General features: G+C 39.6%; 1 protein-coding gene across 5 annotated transcripts; it reads left to right on the top strand.

Moving 5' to 3' along the window:
• The first annotated feature begins 1,312 nt into the window (after positions 1-1,312).
• Positions 1,313-16,955, top strand: LOC106942247 (gamma-parvin-like). Of its 5 annotated transcripts, none has more exons than XM_015025485.1 (14): positions 1,313-1,666; positions 3,458-3,536; positions 5,565-5,678; positions 6,612-6,676; positions 7,575-7,677; positions 7,813-7,956; positions 9,484-9,599; positions 9,674-9,729; positions 9,839-9,873; positions 9,975-10,036; positions 12,443-12,511; positions 12,637-12,738; positions 13,402-13,474; positions 16,024-16,955. In XM_015025485.1, the coding sequence occupies exons 3-14, from the start codon at positions 5,615-5,617 to the stop codon at positions 16,095-16,097; spliced, it is 963 nt and encodes a 320-aa protein (XP_014880971.1). In that variant the 5' UTR covers positions 1,313-1,666; positions 3,458-3,536; positions 5,565-5,614; the 3' UTR covers positions 16,098-16,955. The 5 variants fall into 5 exon arrangements, with proteins under 5 accessions (XP_014880971.1, XP_014880970.1, XP_014880969.1 ...); XM_015025484.1 differs by having other exon boundaries at positions 2,995-3,536; XM_015025483.1 differs by lacking the exon at positions 1,313-1,666 and having other exon boundaries at positions 1,687-3,536.
• Positions 16,956-17,129: the final 174 nt, after the last annotated feature.

The following is a 17,129-nucleotide window of genomic DNA, read 5'->3' as shown; positions in this document are numbered from 1 at the left end:
TTTTACGACTTGGTAACATATATGGGGTCAAAATGACTGCCGAGGTCCAAAAGTATTTGGGATAAAATACATGTGTCAAAATTAACATTTATATTCTCTCAAATAAGCACAAACATGACTCTCCTGTTAAAAACCTCTATCTGTTCAAGACGACGACTTAGTATCATGTTCGGTTAAAGTTTTTGCTTTGTCTACAAAACATTGCAGGACTACTACTACTCGTCTTGAACACCAACATGTAAAGAAGATTAAGACAATTCTCACAGTTTCTGGACTCAATATACGGATTATAGAAGAGACTGAAAGAATCAATTCCTCACGAAATACATTAAATTGTATTCTCTTGCCGGACAGTAAGGGGGATCACCCAGATTTTTTTAAGCACAAAATTCACAGCTGATTGCCAAGTAAAGCTGAATATTTTACACTGCTATGAAGGCATTATTAATGCTAATTTTTACAGAAACATTTGCTGCGACGCAGGCAGAATCATTAAGGCAAGGCTTTGTTTGTTTCTGCAGCAGTGACACACCAGAGTTAAACACTGCAAAATAAGGCTCAACTGATAAATGCAAAATATTTCAAATGAATTATCATAATAAAAACAACAAGATATTTTTTTGGTGTAAATAAAAGCCTACAAACTTTTGACAAACACGTGCAGAGTTGAACACTCAACTCCAAAATTATACCAAAGATGAACCCAATACAGGTCTAAATCATAATTGACTCGACGAAATAAAAACACGTTAAAGGAGCAAAAATAGGAAAAAAAAAAAAAGAAACCTAATTACAGTTCGCGCACCCACAGACTTGTCAGGATGAGACTTTATGCAACACAGACATGTTTCTCTGCCGTCAGAGGATATGGGAATGCCTCAGTTTGAAATTTTCTACTTAAATAATTAGTCATGCTAACATAATCACAATAATTTAGACTTGGCAGACGCTGTCAGACAAGCTAATGCTGTTTATCTGTGTAGCTTTGAGCACAAACACTGTAAATGACTGGATATGTTTTCTGTTCTAGTTTCTGAAGTTTTATAAGCTTTTTCTAGAAAGCTAGAAACAACATAATATGGTGCCTCAATTCTGCAGATATCCTCTCTAAGATGAGATAATCTATATCTCCTAGATGCTAGCTGTTCATTAGCATCTGTCTTGCCAAGGCAGATGTCACCCTAACATCCGCCTCGGCTTTATACAACAATGCCAAAAAAAAAAAAAAATCCTCCGGTACCTTCAATTACAAAAGATACTTTGGCTCTTAAAATTTTACTCATTCCTGCTAAAATTTCAGGTTTTTGTGAAGGAAAGAAATGAGGCAATGATAATAATTTTCAAAATCTTTTCAAAGAAATAACTCAATATTTGTCCCGCACTTCTGAATGACAACAAATCTGCCAAAAGGAAGCATGATTAAAAATGACAACAACAAAAAAAAAAAAGAGTATACCTTTAAAACAAACACTTTGAGACTCAATTTCCATTTCCAGTCTGCATCCCTCAGGATAACATGGTAATATTTGCTCCCACTCCTGAGGGGCTGTGAGAACATTTCCTGTGTCTCCACAGATTTCAGATTTTTAGCTCGTCTCCCAAGAAGTCGCTCTTTTGTTGACTTGGACATACACTTGGATCAGGAAACTGCCAGAACCATATTTGGGTAAGTATCTTGAGATGTTAAGCACCGATTCACATCAAATCGACCTTAACGTGATTTGCTGAGAAGTTTTAGATGACATTACCCAGGCCTGGAGGAAAAAACTTTATTCTTCAGTCTGAATATACTGGCTCGCCAAACGCAGCCAGAACTTGTTGGAAACTTCTGCAGCATCTTCAGTGTTGCTGTGGATTTTTTATTTTTATTTTTGCTACCCTCCTCCAGACTGATACCTTTGTAAAATTACATTATTTTGATCTTTAGCAACCTTTCTGCAAACTGCGACGTTAGCTAAAGGCTGCAGTCAAGCAAATGTCGAGGAAGTCCTGTACTGAACTTTATTTCTGAGTCATCAGATCTAACGTAGTTGATGCTGGGCTTTAACGCAAAATGGCCGAATCCTTAAAACTGGATCAAAAACAGAGTGTAGTTCTTGCGTAAGCAGACTATTGGCAAATTTTATTATTACATTTCTCCCATCTAACAAATGTATGAGTTTCACACAATCAAAAACACATGTGAAATTCATATGTATGTATGCATGAAGATTTCAAATCTTTTAAAAGATTTACTTTTTAAATGTTTCTAAGTAGCAGAAACAGTGCGGGATACTGACCTGACCTATATATCCAGTTTTCTAAGCTGTAAAATCTGATGTTGCAATGTACCTTAAGTGCAGCGTGTTCCCCGTGTCTCAGGAGAGCCCTGGTCTGGGGCATCGTCGGGCTTTTAAATGAGCCTCGGCGGCGGTCTGGACCGCTGTCTCTGCGCTCCTCCGGTCGCTGCGGCCGCGCGGCGCTACCTGGAGACCTGCTGAAAACGCACAGAGCACGTCTGCTCAGGCATTTTCCAACCAAACTGAATAATTGAGAGAATAGATGAGTCGGTCTCGACGGAGATCTTACTGCACCTCTCAGCTGCAAGTTTTTTCTTTTTCTTTTTTCTTCCCCTCTCTTCATTTCGCCTATCAGGAGGAAATAAAAGCCTGGACTGAAACTGAAGGAGGATTTCATTTGATTCGTGTGATAGGTTAGATTTGCCTTGGCTTTTTGAGAGAGAATGGCTTTGGAACAGGTAATTCCTGCAATTTGGGTAGAGTAAAGATATTATGGATTTATTTTAGGCCTTTATTTTCTTGTCTCATACCTTTGTTGCTATGGTAACCTTCCACATCTCCCAAATTGCCCTTTCGTCTCCCTTATGGGTGGTCTGTATCCCCCCCCCCTCCTTTTCCCTCAACAATGCAACGCGCACTCACAGGTTTTCTTCCCCCACTTATTTTTGTACGCTTCAATCCGGTTTTCATTTGGTCTGATTTTTTTTTCTTTTAGCCGCTTTTGACGTGGAATTGACGAGGCTGGACGCCAGATGTCAGCAAACGGAGCCAGCCAATCACAAAGAGAGAAGTCTGAACGCTTCAGGCCTCAACAAAGTCTCGTATCCCCCAGGCTCCTGGAGGCGAAGATTTCCAAAGCAGTGCATATAGTTCTCACCTCACACGCACTTGAGTTTATCATAATCCCAAACACAGATCGTGTCACTGAACACAAACAACCTCATGTGAAAACGCTCTGCTGTAAAGCCTGTATCAAAAAAGAAAGAGGAAGTGCTACCTTCCTTCATGCCACATCCTCTCAGTTGTGCTTGTCTTCCCTTTTGACCCTCAGATGACAGTTATCTGCAGTTGGGCCTGTTGATCTCACAGAACTCATTAGTGTCTCTTTTCAGATCGGAGCGCAGCCCTCCAACTTCCTGCACCCCGGGTTTTGACGAGTTGTTTTTTTTTTTTAAGAGTCAACTTCTTGTAGAGGGACTGATTTCAGCAGAAACTCCCCCGGTCTTGTTGTGGTTGCTCTCTGGGAGCTAGCTGAAGGTAAGCTTATTCAAAAAGTCTTTATGTTTATGACCTTGTTTGAAAGTTGCTGTCAACCTCAGGAAATTGAAGCCACACATGCATAAAACACATGTGAGGTTGGGGGGGAAGAAAAGTTGCTCACGGAGGGCTTCCTCTTTTTTCCGTATCCAGGAAACTACAGCTCGACATGCTTCATGTCATGTCTGTTTTGTCAGGATGTGTGACTTTGGGCGTTCGCCGTGCTTTGTGTCTGAAACCATAGGGGTTTAAAATATTCTGAGGTAGAGGCAGAGCCATGCGACCCTGCAGGGCTCTCCAGATCTCTGCTGTGTGAGCTGCTGACAAAAAGGAAGTGAGCAAACCTGACATTTCCTATTTTGGTGTAAAGAGTTTTTGATAAGATTTAGTGAGTTATTGGAGTTTTCTTTTCTTGTTTTGTTTTTTAGAAACCACTACCTGTTTCAGATCTTTTGGTCTGAAACAGTTCGTCAGCGAAAGACTTTCATAGGTGGAACCTTTAGAGTGACTCAAATGTTTTCACACCCCTCATTCGCAAACGTCAGCGTATCTCATCAGGGCTTTTGCATTGGACCAACATTAAATACAGGAGTATCGTGAATGGAAAGAAAATGAAACTTTACAAGAACATTTGCAAGTATTTTAGGATAAATGGCTTGCTCAACTTGTCACTTCATGTGCAGAGGGGTTGATTTTGTCATGATTTGCGGTTGTTGTTGGTTCGGACCCAAAAGCAGAGAGGTGAGGCAGCGACTGAGTTTGATGATTTAATCAATATTTCTAGCAAGTACAAAAGTCCAGACAGCACAGGTGAGCAAAAGGCTAGGAGCTCAATCACTGGCAGTGTCCTAATAAGTTGGCATACCAAAGCTAATCCTAGAACAGGAACGTCGGTGTTTCTTGCGATTGGGGGGCAACAAACTACTCTGTTACAGGCAGCAACTGGTCAATTTTAACAAAACAACAACACATCATGCTCCAACGGGGGAACACAGACACAGGTGGGATTAAATACACAAGAGGTAATCAGGAAACGTCAGACACAGCTGTGAGCAATCAGGGCGGACATGACGACACAGACACTAATTAACATACAGAAAAACCAAATCCTCACAGATATGTAGTTTTGCAATACTCTTTGTGTTATTGCACATGACAGCAGACCGTTCGTTTGTCTACAAAGTTCAGTTCATTTGTGGAGGTATGAATGCGCAATCAAACTCTGATGCGGACAGAACAAAAAAAGCAAACTCTGGTTCTCCTACAAACCTCGGGTCCTGTCTCGGATGGACAGAACTCTGGCGTGGTTGAATGGCGAGCGGACCGGAGACCGCTCTGAAAGCAGGAAGCGGACTACAGCGCAGGGTATTCTGGGTAAATGCAACCAAAACAAACACTAGCGGGAGAAATGGCTTGCTGTCTTTTACCAATGTTAAAAGAGAACTCTACGAAACAACTCTACTCTGGTGGTTGGGTGCTAGCGCAGTCATTCATCCAGCGGCCCGTCGTGTTTTTGAGTTGGAAAATGTTTAAAGTTAACAGGAAATTGATAATGTGTTAATGAAAGATTGAATATTAATACCTGAACACCAACTATAAAGTCTTAAAAAATTGAGACATTTTAAAAAGACTTAAATAAGTAAGTAATGCTTAGCCTGGTGGACGCACAAGTAAAGTCTGGTGGCCTGCCAGGCTTATGATATACTGTGGGAAACCCTGCTGAAATAAAATGCACTAAAATTTGAGGCAGCAGGGTAAGAACATGTGAAAGAAAAGAAACATTTGCAAGATGCTGCAAACATTTCAACTATAAGCTGTCTGTGAGTAGAATCGACATCCTCCCTTCCAGCAAATCGATCCCCAGCAGAAACAGGAGTCAGTTTGCTATGAACACATACTAAGCCATTTCTGAAAGAGGGACTTTCTTCCAACACCCCTGATAAGAAGTGTTTCTTCATTCTGCTGCCGTTTGCATGTTCAGCTCTTCCTGAGACGGTGTTTGATTGAGAGCCTCTGACTCCTCTGCAGATTCGTGCCAACAGGTCAGCAAAGCGACCGAGCCATCCAGAGGAGGGGAGATGGAGGCCGCCGCTTTCGAGTACCACAAAAAGGAGGAAGACCTGGAGGTGGAGTCTTTTCAGGGTATGTGTGTCTTAAATGAAGTGGCAGGTTGTACCGTTTTCAGACACCCACCTGCCTGTTTTGGCCATTTTCCTTCAAACTGATTCAGGATTTCTTGTGTTTCAAATATTTAACCAGCCTTCATCTCATACTAGTTCAGTACTGGAGGCATATATAAAATTTTGTTATTGCATTGAGACTAAAATGAGGTAAAAAGGCCCTGTGGTTTTATTTTTATTTTTTTTTTTGTGGTCGTAGCATGAAAATAGATGAAGACACACCATTTAAAAAAACAATACTAAAAAAACAATTTAAACATTATTAAATAATTTAAAATATACTGTAAGTATTATATTTTATTCCTTCAGAATCACAAACTGGAGTTTCCCAAACAGCCTTGAGGTTGAATAAATCGGAAACATTTTCAGCCACACATCAAAAAATTCACGCGAGTGAAAAATCAACATCAATGAAACAAAAAGTGTAATTTTTCTGTATTTCTCAGTATGAGATAATGATACATAACTGAATTAATTATTATTTTTTCTATTTCTTTGTCATGGCTACTAGTAACTGTGAAGGGTGGCATGAATACATTTTTATGTCTCAATAAGTATAAATATAACAGCATTTCCACAAGTTCACATATGACTCCCTATATGATATATTTTCCATCTTGTTCCTTTTTTCATGCCTTAATGGTTTTATGAGAAGATGTTTTGACCCTCGCAACAACTCCTGACTACATGAGAAAACAGTGGTGCTGATAGTAAAAGTTGGAGGAAAAATAAAAGCCCTGCGGAGTCGAGAGATGATTTTCAGCAATCACAGTCCGTTTGGTCCTTTTTATCCATTATCCATAAAGCATTTAAGTGTATTTTTCCGGCCAAAAAGATTCCTGACAATGTAAAAAAAAAAAAAAGATTACTGAAAACGATTTCACTTCTGGCGCAGGAGAGAAGAGGAAGCTCATCCAGCCGACATCCTTGAAAGACCCCAAGCTTGAAAACCTAAAGCAGGTAGAAGATGAGTCTTTTCATCAACAGAAAAGAAAATAAATGATCTCTGATACGTATTTCCTTGCACGAGAATTTTCCTTGCCTTTTTGTAATCTCATTATGTAACGACCTCAAACTTTGACACATTTTTATTTCATTGACAGAGCGACACGTGTGAATTGGAAGTAAAAGTTATCAAAACATTTTTCTAACTTGAGATTTAAAAACTACATGAAACTACACAAAGTAATACAAATGGATGCCGTACTTTTCAGAAATTTTTTAATGTAAAAAAAAGTCATACAATTTTTTCTTTCACGTCACATTTTCTTGTCATAAAATCTCATTAACATGGATTAGATTTTGTGGTTGTGACAAAATATGGAAAAGTTTAAAGGTTATGAATTTTGACAAAGATGCCATTATATCAGAGCTTTGTAGTGTTTTAACTGAATATAAATATATGCACTTTTGCATATGAATGCATGGTACCGAACATCAATTATACCTGATAAGAGAGAGAGAGAGGGGGAAGGCTTAGTGAAAGTTTAATGAACATAATTATAAGCGGTGATAGGAGACAGATCAGACTGTGTCAGTGGGGAGTCTGACGGATCGCAGTTTAAAACCCTTTGTCGCAGGTAAAAATAGCAACTTAAGTGTTTCAGCCACGTAATGTTATAAATAAACCCTCAAATCAGAACAAAATGCAAGTGAAACAGCAGCTTTTCCCATGTCTGTCCAGTTCATTCTCACGTCGTCGCTGAGAACAGACAAAGCTTATTTAAGAAGCAGCCAGGCTCTCGTGCTGTTATCTTATTTTTTTTTTTTTCATCTGCTGCATTGGTAAAAGAAAAACGTTTGTGAGAAGGTGAGGTGTTTGATGTGTCTGACTGTGTGATTAATTGTGTCCTGAGAGGTCTTGGTGGACTGGATCAATAAGACTTTGAAAGCAGAGCACATCGTGATACAGAGTCTGGAGGAGGATCTGTACGATGGACTCGTCCTTCATCACCTGCTGGGTGAGACGTTACACGTTTGATGTCCCATTAAATCACTCAATCGTGATTTCAATAACTGGACCGAGAACAAATGAAACGGGCAGTCCCAGAAGCTTAACCCCGAGCTCATAAATAACGTCTTCCTGGTTTCTGCAGCCAGATTAGGCAACGTGAAGCTCGACGTGGAGGAGATAGCGCTGACCGGCTCCTCTCAGCTCCGTAAGCTGGAAGCCGTCATGAAAGAGCTGGACAAGATGCTGGGCGTGGAGGACAGCTGCCCGATCAAATGGGACGTCAAACGTGAGTCGACGCAATTCGACTTGGACTCTGCAACAAAAAAGCAACAAGTGAACAAATGTCCCCTTCTGGCACCGACTTCAGCTTCATTTCACGACAGGCTTTGGTGCTCGCTTGAGGGTGCCATCTAAGCTCACACCAGCTGGAAGGAATTTGAAAAGGGAGATCGAGTTAGTTTGAGGAAAATAAGACCAAGAAAACATGGGAAATTTTCCCAGATTTTATAAGCAAATGATTATCTAAATGTGAAATGTGTGTGCACATATTTTTAGGGCGTCTTCTTTTTGTGATGACGTAACCTGATGATGCAGAGCGATGTGACTCTCAATTTAATCCAGGTGTTACAGAAAAATCTGTGACCCATCATTTTCTGTGACCGCAGGGGGCGGAGGTGCGATTATTCTGGCCAGAGTGATCTGTGACCAGTGTGATTTTAGCTATTTGAGGGTTAAATATTGTTATAAATACACCCAGATTGTAGTGATGAGGTGGTAGAACTCTGAAAAATAGTTGTTTTAAACTTTGACATTATTTACAGGCCTGTGCAATAAGATCACAGATTATTCTAGCCAAAATAATCTGGCCATTTCTTAATCTGTTACCGATTTATTAAATGACCACAGCTGGTTTGCATATTTTAACGATGGCACATAGGGATTCAATGCGATGGTCAGTGTTCAGCCTCAAATACAAAGTAATGCATTACATTTATGGAGAAAATATAATGCATTATTTTGTATATAATCCCAGATGTGTCAGTATTTACACAGTATTTGCACTCTATCGTCCCCTGCGGTCACAGAAAATGATGGGTCACAGATTTTTCTGTAACACCTGTTTTGGAAATTGCAACTAATAAAAATGACAGGGCTCTTTTAGTTTGAGTGTCGCTTGAGTTCAGACTGGTTTCTCGGCAGCCAGAGCATTTTGATACCTCAGCAAACATTATTTTGCCATTTTTCCCCCCCACAAAAGCTGGAGACAGTGCTTTTTGAAGACTAGTGAAGTACACTTTACTGCCTATTTGTTTCGTTTTTTTTCTCAAAGGCATGGTTCTCAGAAAGAAAGATGAGGTATTAATACTCATAAGATATATGAGGTGAGTAATTTTAGCTAGGTAGCTAATTGCTAGCCTCCTACCTCTGGCAGTTATGCTAGCTGCTATGCTCACTGACAAGCTAACTACCGTTAAGCTAAAAGCAATGCAGCTATTTCTTCGTATTTTATGCATTTATACACAAAACAGACATGTTTTCAAGGCATAGGAAGGTTGCAGGTATCAAAATATTACAATTTGCTAAATGTGTATCCATGTTTTCCTTGAGTCATGAAGCCGTTTTTGAGAACATCCCTGAATGTCTTTCTCCAAAATTACCCATTTTAGTTGTGCTTCTGTTGTGTTTGTCCAAGATCCTTTTGGTTTATCTTAGTTGCCACACCATATGTTTTTGAGATCTGTCACATCAGTCCAAGCTGAACTTTTTTTTTTTCTTTTTTGTTTTGTTTTGTTTTCCGTTGTTTGCCTGTCAGTCATCCACAACAAAGATCTCCTAGCTACCATTCATCTGCTGGTTGCCATGGCAAAAGCCTTCCAGCCTGAGCTAAATCTGCCACCTAATGTGAAGATTGACGTTGTCACAGTAGAAGTAAGTCTTTTCAGCCCCGGACCTGCCTGGTGAAATTCCCACACAGCTTTGGCTAACTTTTCATTTTCACGCAGGTAAGCAAGAGCGGAATCAAATCTGAGGTGCAGACCGAAGTCCTGACAGAGGACAGGTGAGTGGATTTCTGCGTCTTGCTTGTGTCTTACTCTGATTTCATTTATATATATATATATATAAAAAAAAAACAGAAGTCATATCACATTTATTTTCTTTTTCTGCAGCAACGCAGGCTCAGGCTCCTCTAGCTATCCTGGAAGTGAGTGAGAGTGGTCAGAGGTTGAGCTGAAGTGACATCTTGAATGTTGTCCAAACACCATTAAAGCCTAACACATTTTTCTGGATGTCTCACCAACCCAGGGGAAGATCCCATTGAGCAACTGCTGAAGCTTGAGGCTACCAAGGTCAACACAGTGAAGAAGGTAAAAAAAAATAAAAAATAGACGACAGGAGGAGACATGCTGGCATTGTTCAAGGTGTTGATGCTCCCAACTTTAGAGATTTGTAAAGTTAATGCATAAAATACACCTCATACTGTGTGGGCTTGTGGTCCGCACTTCAACTTTCACTATAGTGAACAAGTCTGCTTAGTCCTGTCACTGTAACATTTTCTTTTTAGGGATTATCCCATGTTGCAGATCTAAACTACAAAAAGTCCAGTCAATTTAACATCTCTTCACAAAAATAGGCCAACAAGAAAATCATGGACTGTTGATTTTTGAATCTGTAATGTAAAATGATCCAATTAAAGCAGGATGCTTTAGTTAGCTCCACAATTAGCAGTTGATTAGGCGGGACAAGGCTAGGCATGTTTATTAGCACAGCAGGATCCATACACAAGGTCATTCAAAGTGCTAAAAACTGTTCAAGAAAAAGATAAACAAAGCAATAACTGTAATCATTTAAAGATGACATAAAAGGAAATAAACAGTCAAATGCACATTTAGACATTTAGACAAGATAAGTGTCATTTCCTTGACCCACAAAGCTGGCTTACCCTGTTGATGTCAGCCAATGACGGTGCCCTCTGCACCCGGCGAGTCAGGGCTGTGATAAAGGTGGCCTGACATTTGCCCACTTTGGTGCGTCGATCCTTTCACAAAACACTGGGAGGCAGCAAAAAAGGCGCCTTAATCCGGCCTTGAAGTGTTTTGTAAGAGCTAATAACACTTCCAGTCCCGATTTAAAGAATCCAATAGTTTTTGGACGTCGGGTTTACAGGGAGTTCGTTCCAGAGCTGGTGAGCGTAGAAACTAAATGCTGTCCGCGCTGGTCCTTGCAACACTGAGCTAACAAGTCTCTGAAGACACGAGGCGTCTAAAAGGATCCCACGAGACGTTCAGGTCCAACACCATTCCTTGAAGTTCAATAACACCATTTAAAAATCTATCCTTTTACTAACAGGGACTCAGTGCAATCCTGTGGTGTGATCCATTTCCCTGGTGCCGGTCAGGACTGTGGCAACAAGGTTTTGGTTAAGCTCTGATTAATTGTCTTACATATGCCAGTGAAGGCACCGTAAATATGACTTAAAATAGTGAAGCTAAGTTTTCACTTTACACCTTTGGCTTTGTAGGTCTGGGTCTAAAGCCACACCAAAGTTGCTCACATGTTCTGTCATTTTTAGCCTAATTGGATCTAGTAGAGTGCTGATCTCAAACATTTCATTTTGGATACCAAAAAGAAAAAAAAAGCAGACCAAGTGAGTATAAAGGACTTGTAGAATAAAATGTGTCATCAGCATGGTTATGTTAAGCAAGTAAATTTGTAAAAATGGAGCCTGGAGGAACACCGCATGTGATTGTTGTTCACTCAGACACAGCTTTTATAAATGACATAATGAAGTCTTGATTTGCTAAATTAGATGTTTCGCAGTTTCACAAGTACCCATCAACTCTACTGTTTGCCAATATTTTATGACCAGCAACTGCATCAAATGAAGCACTGACATCCAGTAAAAGTAAAGACAGATGCATTTGATGCAAAACTATGTCAGTCTTTGATCTGTGATGTGTTTCAAGCCAAGCTGGCCACGGAAGAGAACATTTTTCATCAGAACAACTTATTTGTTGAAGAGCTGACATTTCAGTTTTCCTCCTTGCCAATAATCTTCATGCTGCTGGACCTCCATGTTTATACGATGTACTGTCATAGTTTGTCTCTCTAGGAGGAAATACTCTGTTTGTCGAACCAAGCAGCCGATGTTGTGAGGTTACGCTGTCATTACTTGTAGATCAATGTCCTATTGACAACCTTAGATGTGCTTGTTGTGCTCAAATGTGTTTCGCTGAGCTTTCTCAACAGGATTGCCTTCAAATCTCCAGGTATTTCTGAGTCCAACTTTCAAAGGACTGTTTTCATCCACATTCTCTAATCTAATCATATGTTCAGTGTTCAGTACAAGTAGAAACCATTCAAAGTGAACTAATTCGAGGTGTCTTCAGGATGCCAGCGATGACTGGCATTTTGATCCTTCACAGGTTTTACTTCTAAGAATACAACGCGATAAAAGGCAAAGAACATGGACTTGGTGGTTTTATCGTCAGAGGAAATTCACACTCTGCCTGTTGCATTAGTTTTTATCGGCTGTTTATTTGGCTGCAACTACAGTTAAACTTTGTGAACTTTAGTGACTTAGCCAAGTGTCTCTTTTCCTTCTCCGGTTAATTTTCAACTGTTTGACCAATTTATTGCGTGACTTTTAGTAATGGCTGCACACAGTAACAGTTGCTACTTTACTATGAGCCTGATTACATCCCCTACTACAGTGGATGGCTTTGGTGACGGCACCTTTACTTACTCCCTCGCTTCTCAACTTCCGCTTTCAGGCCATCTTACACTTCGTCAACCAGAACATGGCATCGCTGGGTCTGCAGGTGGCTGATATGGACAAACAGGTACAATCTGACGGTTCGTTTACTCCAGGCTGCCGAATAATAAAAATAGACTCTACATTTAGCTTGCCTGAGATTTTATCACTGTTTGTATGAACGAGATCCAAAGTCCCGCGTTTCTGTCCCAGTTTGCTGATGGAGTGATATTGCTGCTGCTGATTGGCCAACTGGAAGGCTTCTTCATCCCACTGGTTGACTTCCACCTGACCCCTGCTAACGACGCCGAGATGGTAGGGTGTATGATTTTAAAGTTTGAAGTCTTCTTTTCATCAAATTTCAACATCTTAACATGATTTTTTTATATTTAAAATAAACGGTTGTGCGATGAAGACCTTCACTCTACTAGGATTTCTAAAAACCTTTGCTTTTATGTGTCTTAATTTCTTATCTAACCACTCAAAAACAGGCACAAGTACCTATTATAATGCATGTTTTGATCAAATGCATTTATGCAATTAACATAATAAAGCACTTGTGCCAATATCTTTGATCTTAATTTACGTTGGGCCAACAGGATGCGGCCTGTGAAGGTAAAACCTCTTTTATCTGAAATACGACGGGTTCATGAATAATTCACTGGGGCAACGACATCCGCTAACATCTTCCCTCTCAGACATATAGACGGTAAAATGATAGGAACAAAGTAATCAAAAATATATCTTTGTGTCTGATGTTTAGTAGTTATATGTTAAGGACATTCCACACTCCTATTACCAAGAGTTGGAGGATTTAATTTCAAAAACACAAGGCGTGGCTGCAACTGCAAAATGAAATATTGACGTCATATCGGAACATAATTCGTATTTAAGGAGATAAAACAGGTTTTAAATGTAAATTAGCATTATTTAAACTCACTTTGATAAATATGTTTGTGCTTTGTTTTTGGACTGCAGCTTCATAATGTGACGTTAGCCCTGGATCTCCTGGATGATATTGGCCTGCAGCTGCCCAATATTGACCCGCAAGGTGAGGAAAATGACGTCACTTTCCAGAGGAGCAAAAAACACAATCACAACACGGCACAAAATATTGGCTTGATGGCAGAAAAAAATCTAGCGTCTGTAAAATTACTGCAAACCGAGTCAGATAGCTGAAAGCGCCCCTGCTCCAAGACAGCAGTGTCAAACTAATTCATATTATCTCCTCTATCAGCAGCATTTATCCGGCTGAAATGGGAAAAGCTAAAAATCTGTTTGTGTGTCAGGCGGGACGCTTTGTCCACGGAGAATTTAATCGCTGGAGTGGAGAGAGGGATCGACGGTGTTTCACAGGAAAAAGATGAAATTGTTCAGGGAATATAAATGAGCGTGACTCGCGTCTTAGTATTTATACCTTAAGATGATTTTCTCCGTCTCAGGCCACCATCGTTCCTTTAGAGAGGAGCAGCAGAAAAGGCAGCCTCAAAGGGACAATGTTGTCTTGATGTCCTCTGATAGGAAAAGGGATTTAACCCAGCTCCTCTGCTGCAGGAGCGTTTGCCTGCGAGGAGGAATCCATGTTCATGAGCCGTGCTATCCTGGATATTATTGTTATCGGGCTCAAAATGTTGATTGTATCTGTGTACTATATTAAAAAGAAAGAGTGTCTTTCAACTCCAATTTGAAAATTGCCGTACTAATGATACAATTATAAACCTCTGAATATGAGTTTTTCATCCAGCAAAAAAAAAAAAGATATTTCTCCTTTTGATGCTTCCAGCCAATTTACAGCATGCAATGCTTAAAAAGACAAAACTCGACATTACAGTACATTGGACAAATTGTTTTCTGTTTTTGGTCAAACTGGAATATCAGAATTATTTCTATTAGCAAAATGGCAGAAAAATTTGAGCTTTTTAGAGAATTTTTTTGTACTTTTCTTCAAATTGAGGAGAACTATGCCTGGGAATAATTTGGGAACACACAGATAGTAATTTTATAACTTGGTACGTTTCCAATTAAGGTTAATGAATGCAACATTTGAATTAAATGGTAGCGCACCTGAGGATTTCAACCTCCAACACGCTGCTCACTTTGTGACATCATGGAGCAAATCTTAAAAATATCAGGCAAAATTATGGACCTCGATAACTCTGGTTCATTTTGGGGGACAGTTTTTATCCGTTAAAGTATAAAAACCAGTCAGTAATCATTATGTCTCACAGATAAATGTGTTGTGGTGTGAAATGTAGCTTGAGCTGCAGGCTGAAGCTGTTCAGTGAAACTCATCATTCGCGTTGACACAAGCTGAAAGGCCGCTCCGAGAGGAAGAAGGCATTGCTCTAAAGGGAACATAAAAAGCACAGTTACGGTTTGCAGAAGCACTCATTTGGTAAATATTGAGTTAAATATCTGTGTTTTGGAGTAGCCATTTCAAAACTCGGATCTTAGTCCCGCTGAAGATTTTTAAGCAGATCTGAAAAGGTGTGTGAACAATTCAGTTGTTACCTGACTGGAGGAATCAGCCAAAATTCCTGCCAGCTGTTGCGAGAAACTTCGGGAAGGATACAGAAAAATTAAACAAAATCGATTTGCATGGCTTTGGATGGTTTCACATAATACTGTACAATACAGCAACGTAATGAATCAACTAAAATTTGAGCTCTTTATCGTCCCGTGCAGGGTAGTATTTAACCACTTTATGACTTTTTATTGCATTGAATATAGTTGCACAATAAAACACTGAAGCAAATAATATTGTAGAGAATACCATTAGAAAAATATTCATGATATTTTTATAGTACTGGGTGTTTATTAACATAAAAATATTGCATGACACTGTAAACCACAGGTTACTCTCATGCGGTAAGTAGCAAATATAATCAGTTGCTGTATAACTTTTTTCACTGCAAATAGGAGAACAACGAAGCAAGGGAAACAACCGATATATCGGGACCTGAGTCCATCAGTACCAAACAGATTGATTTGGTATCGATCCATCAATTGGTATTGATGGATACGAATCCTTCAATTACCAAACGGGTCAGTCTTTCCTCTCCGTAGATCCGTTACCGACTGGATGATCTTTTGGTTGAGTTTCAACTTCCCTCTTACAGGCGCTCAAACTCGCCCATTCTCTTCTCCACCGGACGCGCACGGCGCCTTTTCAACCTTAAAATAAATTCCCGGCACTATAACTGATCATGTAAAGACCGGCACGATTAATCTAAGTCCAGAGGTGGCAGTTAATTTAATTCATTTTTACTGTCTTTTTAATTAACGCCATAATTGCTGTAATGAAAGGATGAATTCCAGGACTAAAGGCCTTTAAACGGGAGCATGCTGTGCGTGTTAATTAGATGAGCCAGCGATGGAGTCAATCTTAATGTCACGTTCATTCACTTATTGAGTCCCACCAAGGACAGAGAGATCAAATTTCTGCCTAATGGATTTTTCTTGTCCTCCTGATCTGTTGACCCGCCTGAGTGGATTGTGAGAGGAGCTATTAGCTAATGTCCACAAAGCGTGGTCGCAGTCACGGCGCTTCGACTTGGCCAGGCTGATTACGTAACATTTGTCCTGTGAATATTGTGACAGATATCGTCTCTCAGGACGTCGCCGCCACCTTGAAGGTCCTTTACGCCCTGTTCAGGAAGCACAAAAGGAACTGAGGGAGGAAGACAAGATGAGCTGCTGGAAATAAACAAGAAGATGGGAGGGGAAAAGTGTTTGCTGTGTAATTTATTGCTGTATTTTTGTTTTTTGGGTCGTCGTACAGATTTAGACAAAAACAGTGGGATCTATTTTCGAACATTTTAGCTTTTATGAATAGGGGCACTTTATGTAGTATAGGCTAAATGTGTTTTGAAAAATATATATATATATTTTTTGTAAATATCTTGAGAACTCAGGTTGAAAAGTACATCTTCTCTTGATTAAAAAAAAAGGTATTAAATTTTACTTTTATCAAATTTGGAGGACAGCAAATACTTCAGTGTTGGTGGCAGCAGCAAACTGCTTGAGTCAGAAAACTGATATTTTTTTAAGACTCTGCACACCTGACGGAGCCTCAGGTAGAGAAGCAAGAAACGCAGCTGATTGGAGTCAGTTTATGCAAATAAAGCTTTATATCCAGAAAACTAACATCTGACTATCATCACAGAAAAAAAAGAAAAGAAAAAGAAACGGTTGTTCACAGTTTAGAGCAGATTTTGTTTTACAGGTTTTCCGTGCTGAAACGTTTCAGTGATATGCCAAATTTGAATTTTTTTTTTACTGTTGCCACTAAAACCTTTGCAAAGTTTTGTCTACTTTTATATTTATGAATGCCATTGTGAATAATACGTTTCTCTTGACAATGACAGTATCATCAATATCTTAACTTCAGATGGACGACTAATATAAAGAAATATTCAAGGTACGGCATGTGGATGTAACTTAACTGTAGCTTAATCGACTGCATAAATATTAGGTCATGTGTCCTTGGTTGTGTATGTATTTCCATAAAGCTTCACTCCCTGGTAACACAATTCATGTGTCGTCTCTTATATTTTAAATTCAGCCTGAAGGAATTGTTTATTGTTGTTGCATCACTCCCTAAAATGATATTGATGCTTCCTCCTGTGTTCCTGCTAATGTTATCTGTATAAAACTCCTTTTCACAGCAGAGCGAACAGGAAGTGGTGAAAAACATAAGAAAAGCA

The sequence above is a fragment of the Poecilia latipinna genome, unplaced genomic scaffold (genome assembly GCF_001443285.1).
Source record: "Poecilia latipinna isolate Pla-1442-1.1 unplaced genomic scaffold, P_latipinna-1.0 Scaffold4142, whole genome shotgun sequence".
NCBI classification, from domain to species: domain Eukaryota; kingdom Metazoa; phylum Chordata; class Actinopteri; order Cyprinodontiformes; family Poeciliidae; genus Poecilia; species Poecilia latipinna.
Note: the sequence above shows the minus strand (reverse complement) of the source record. Positions and strands in the feature narration are given on the sequence as shown.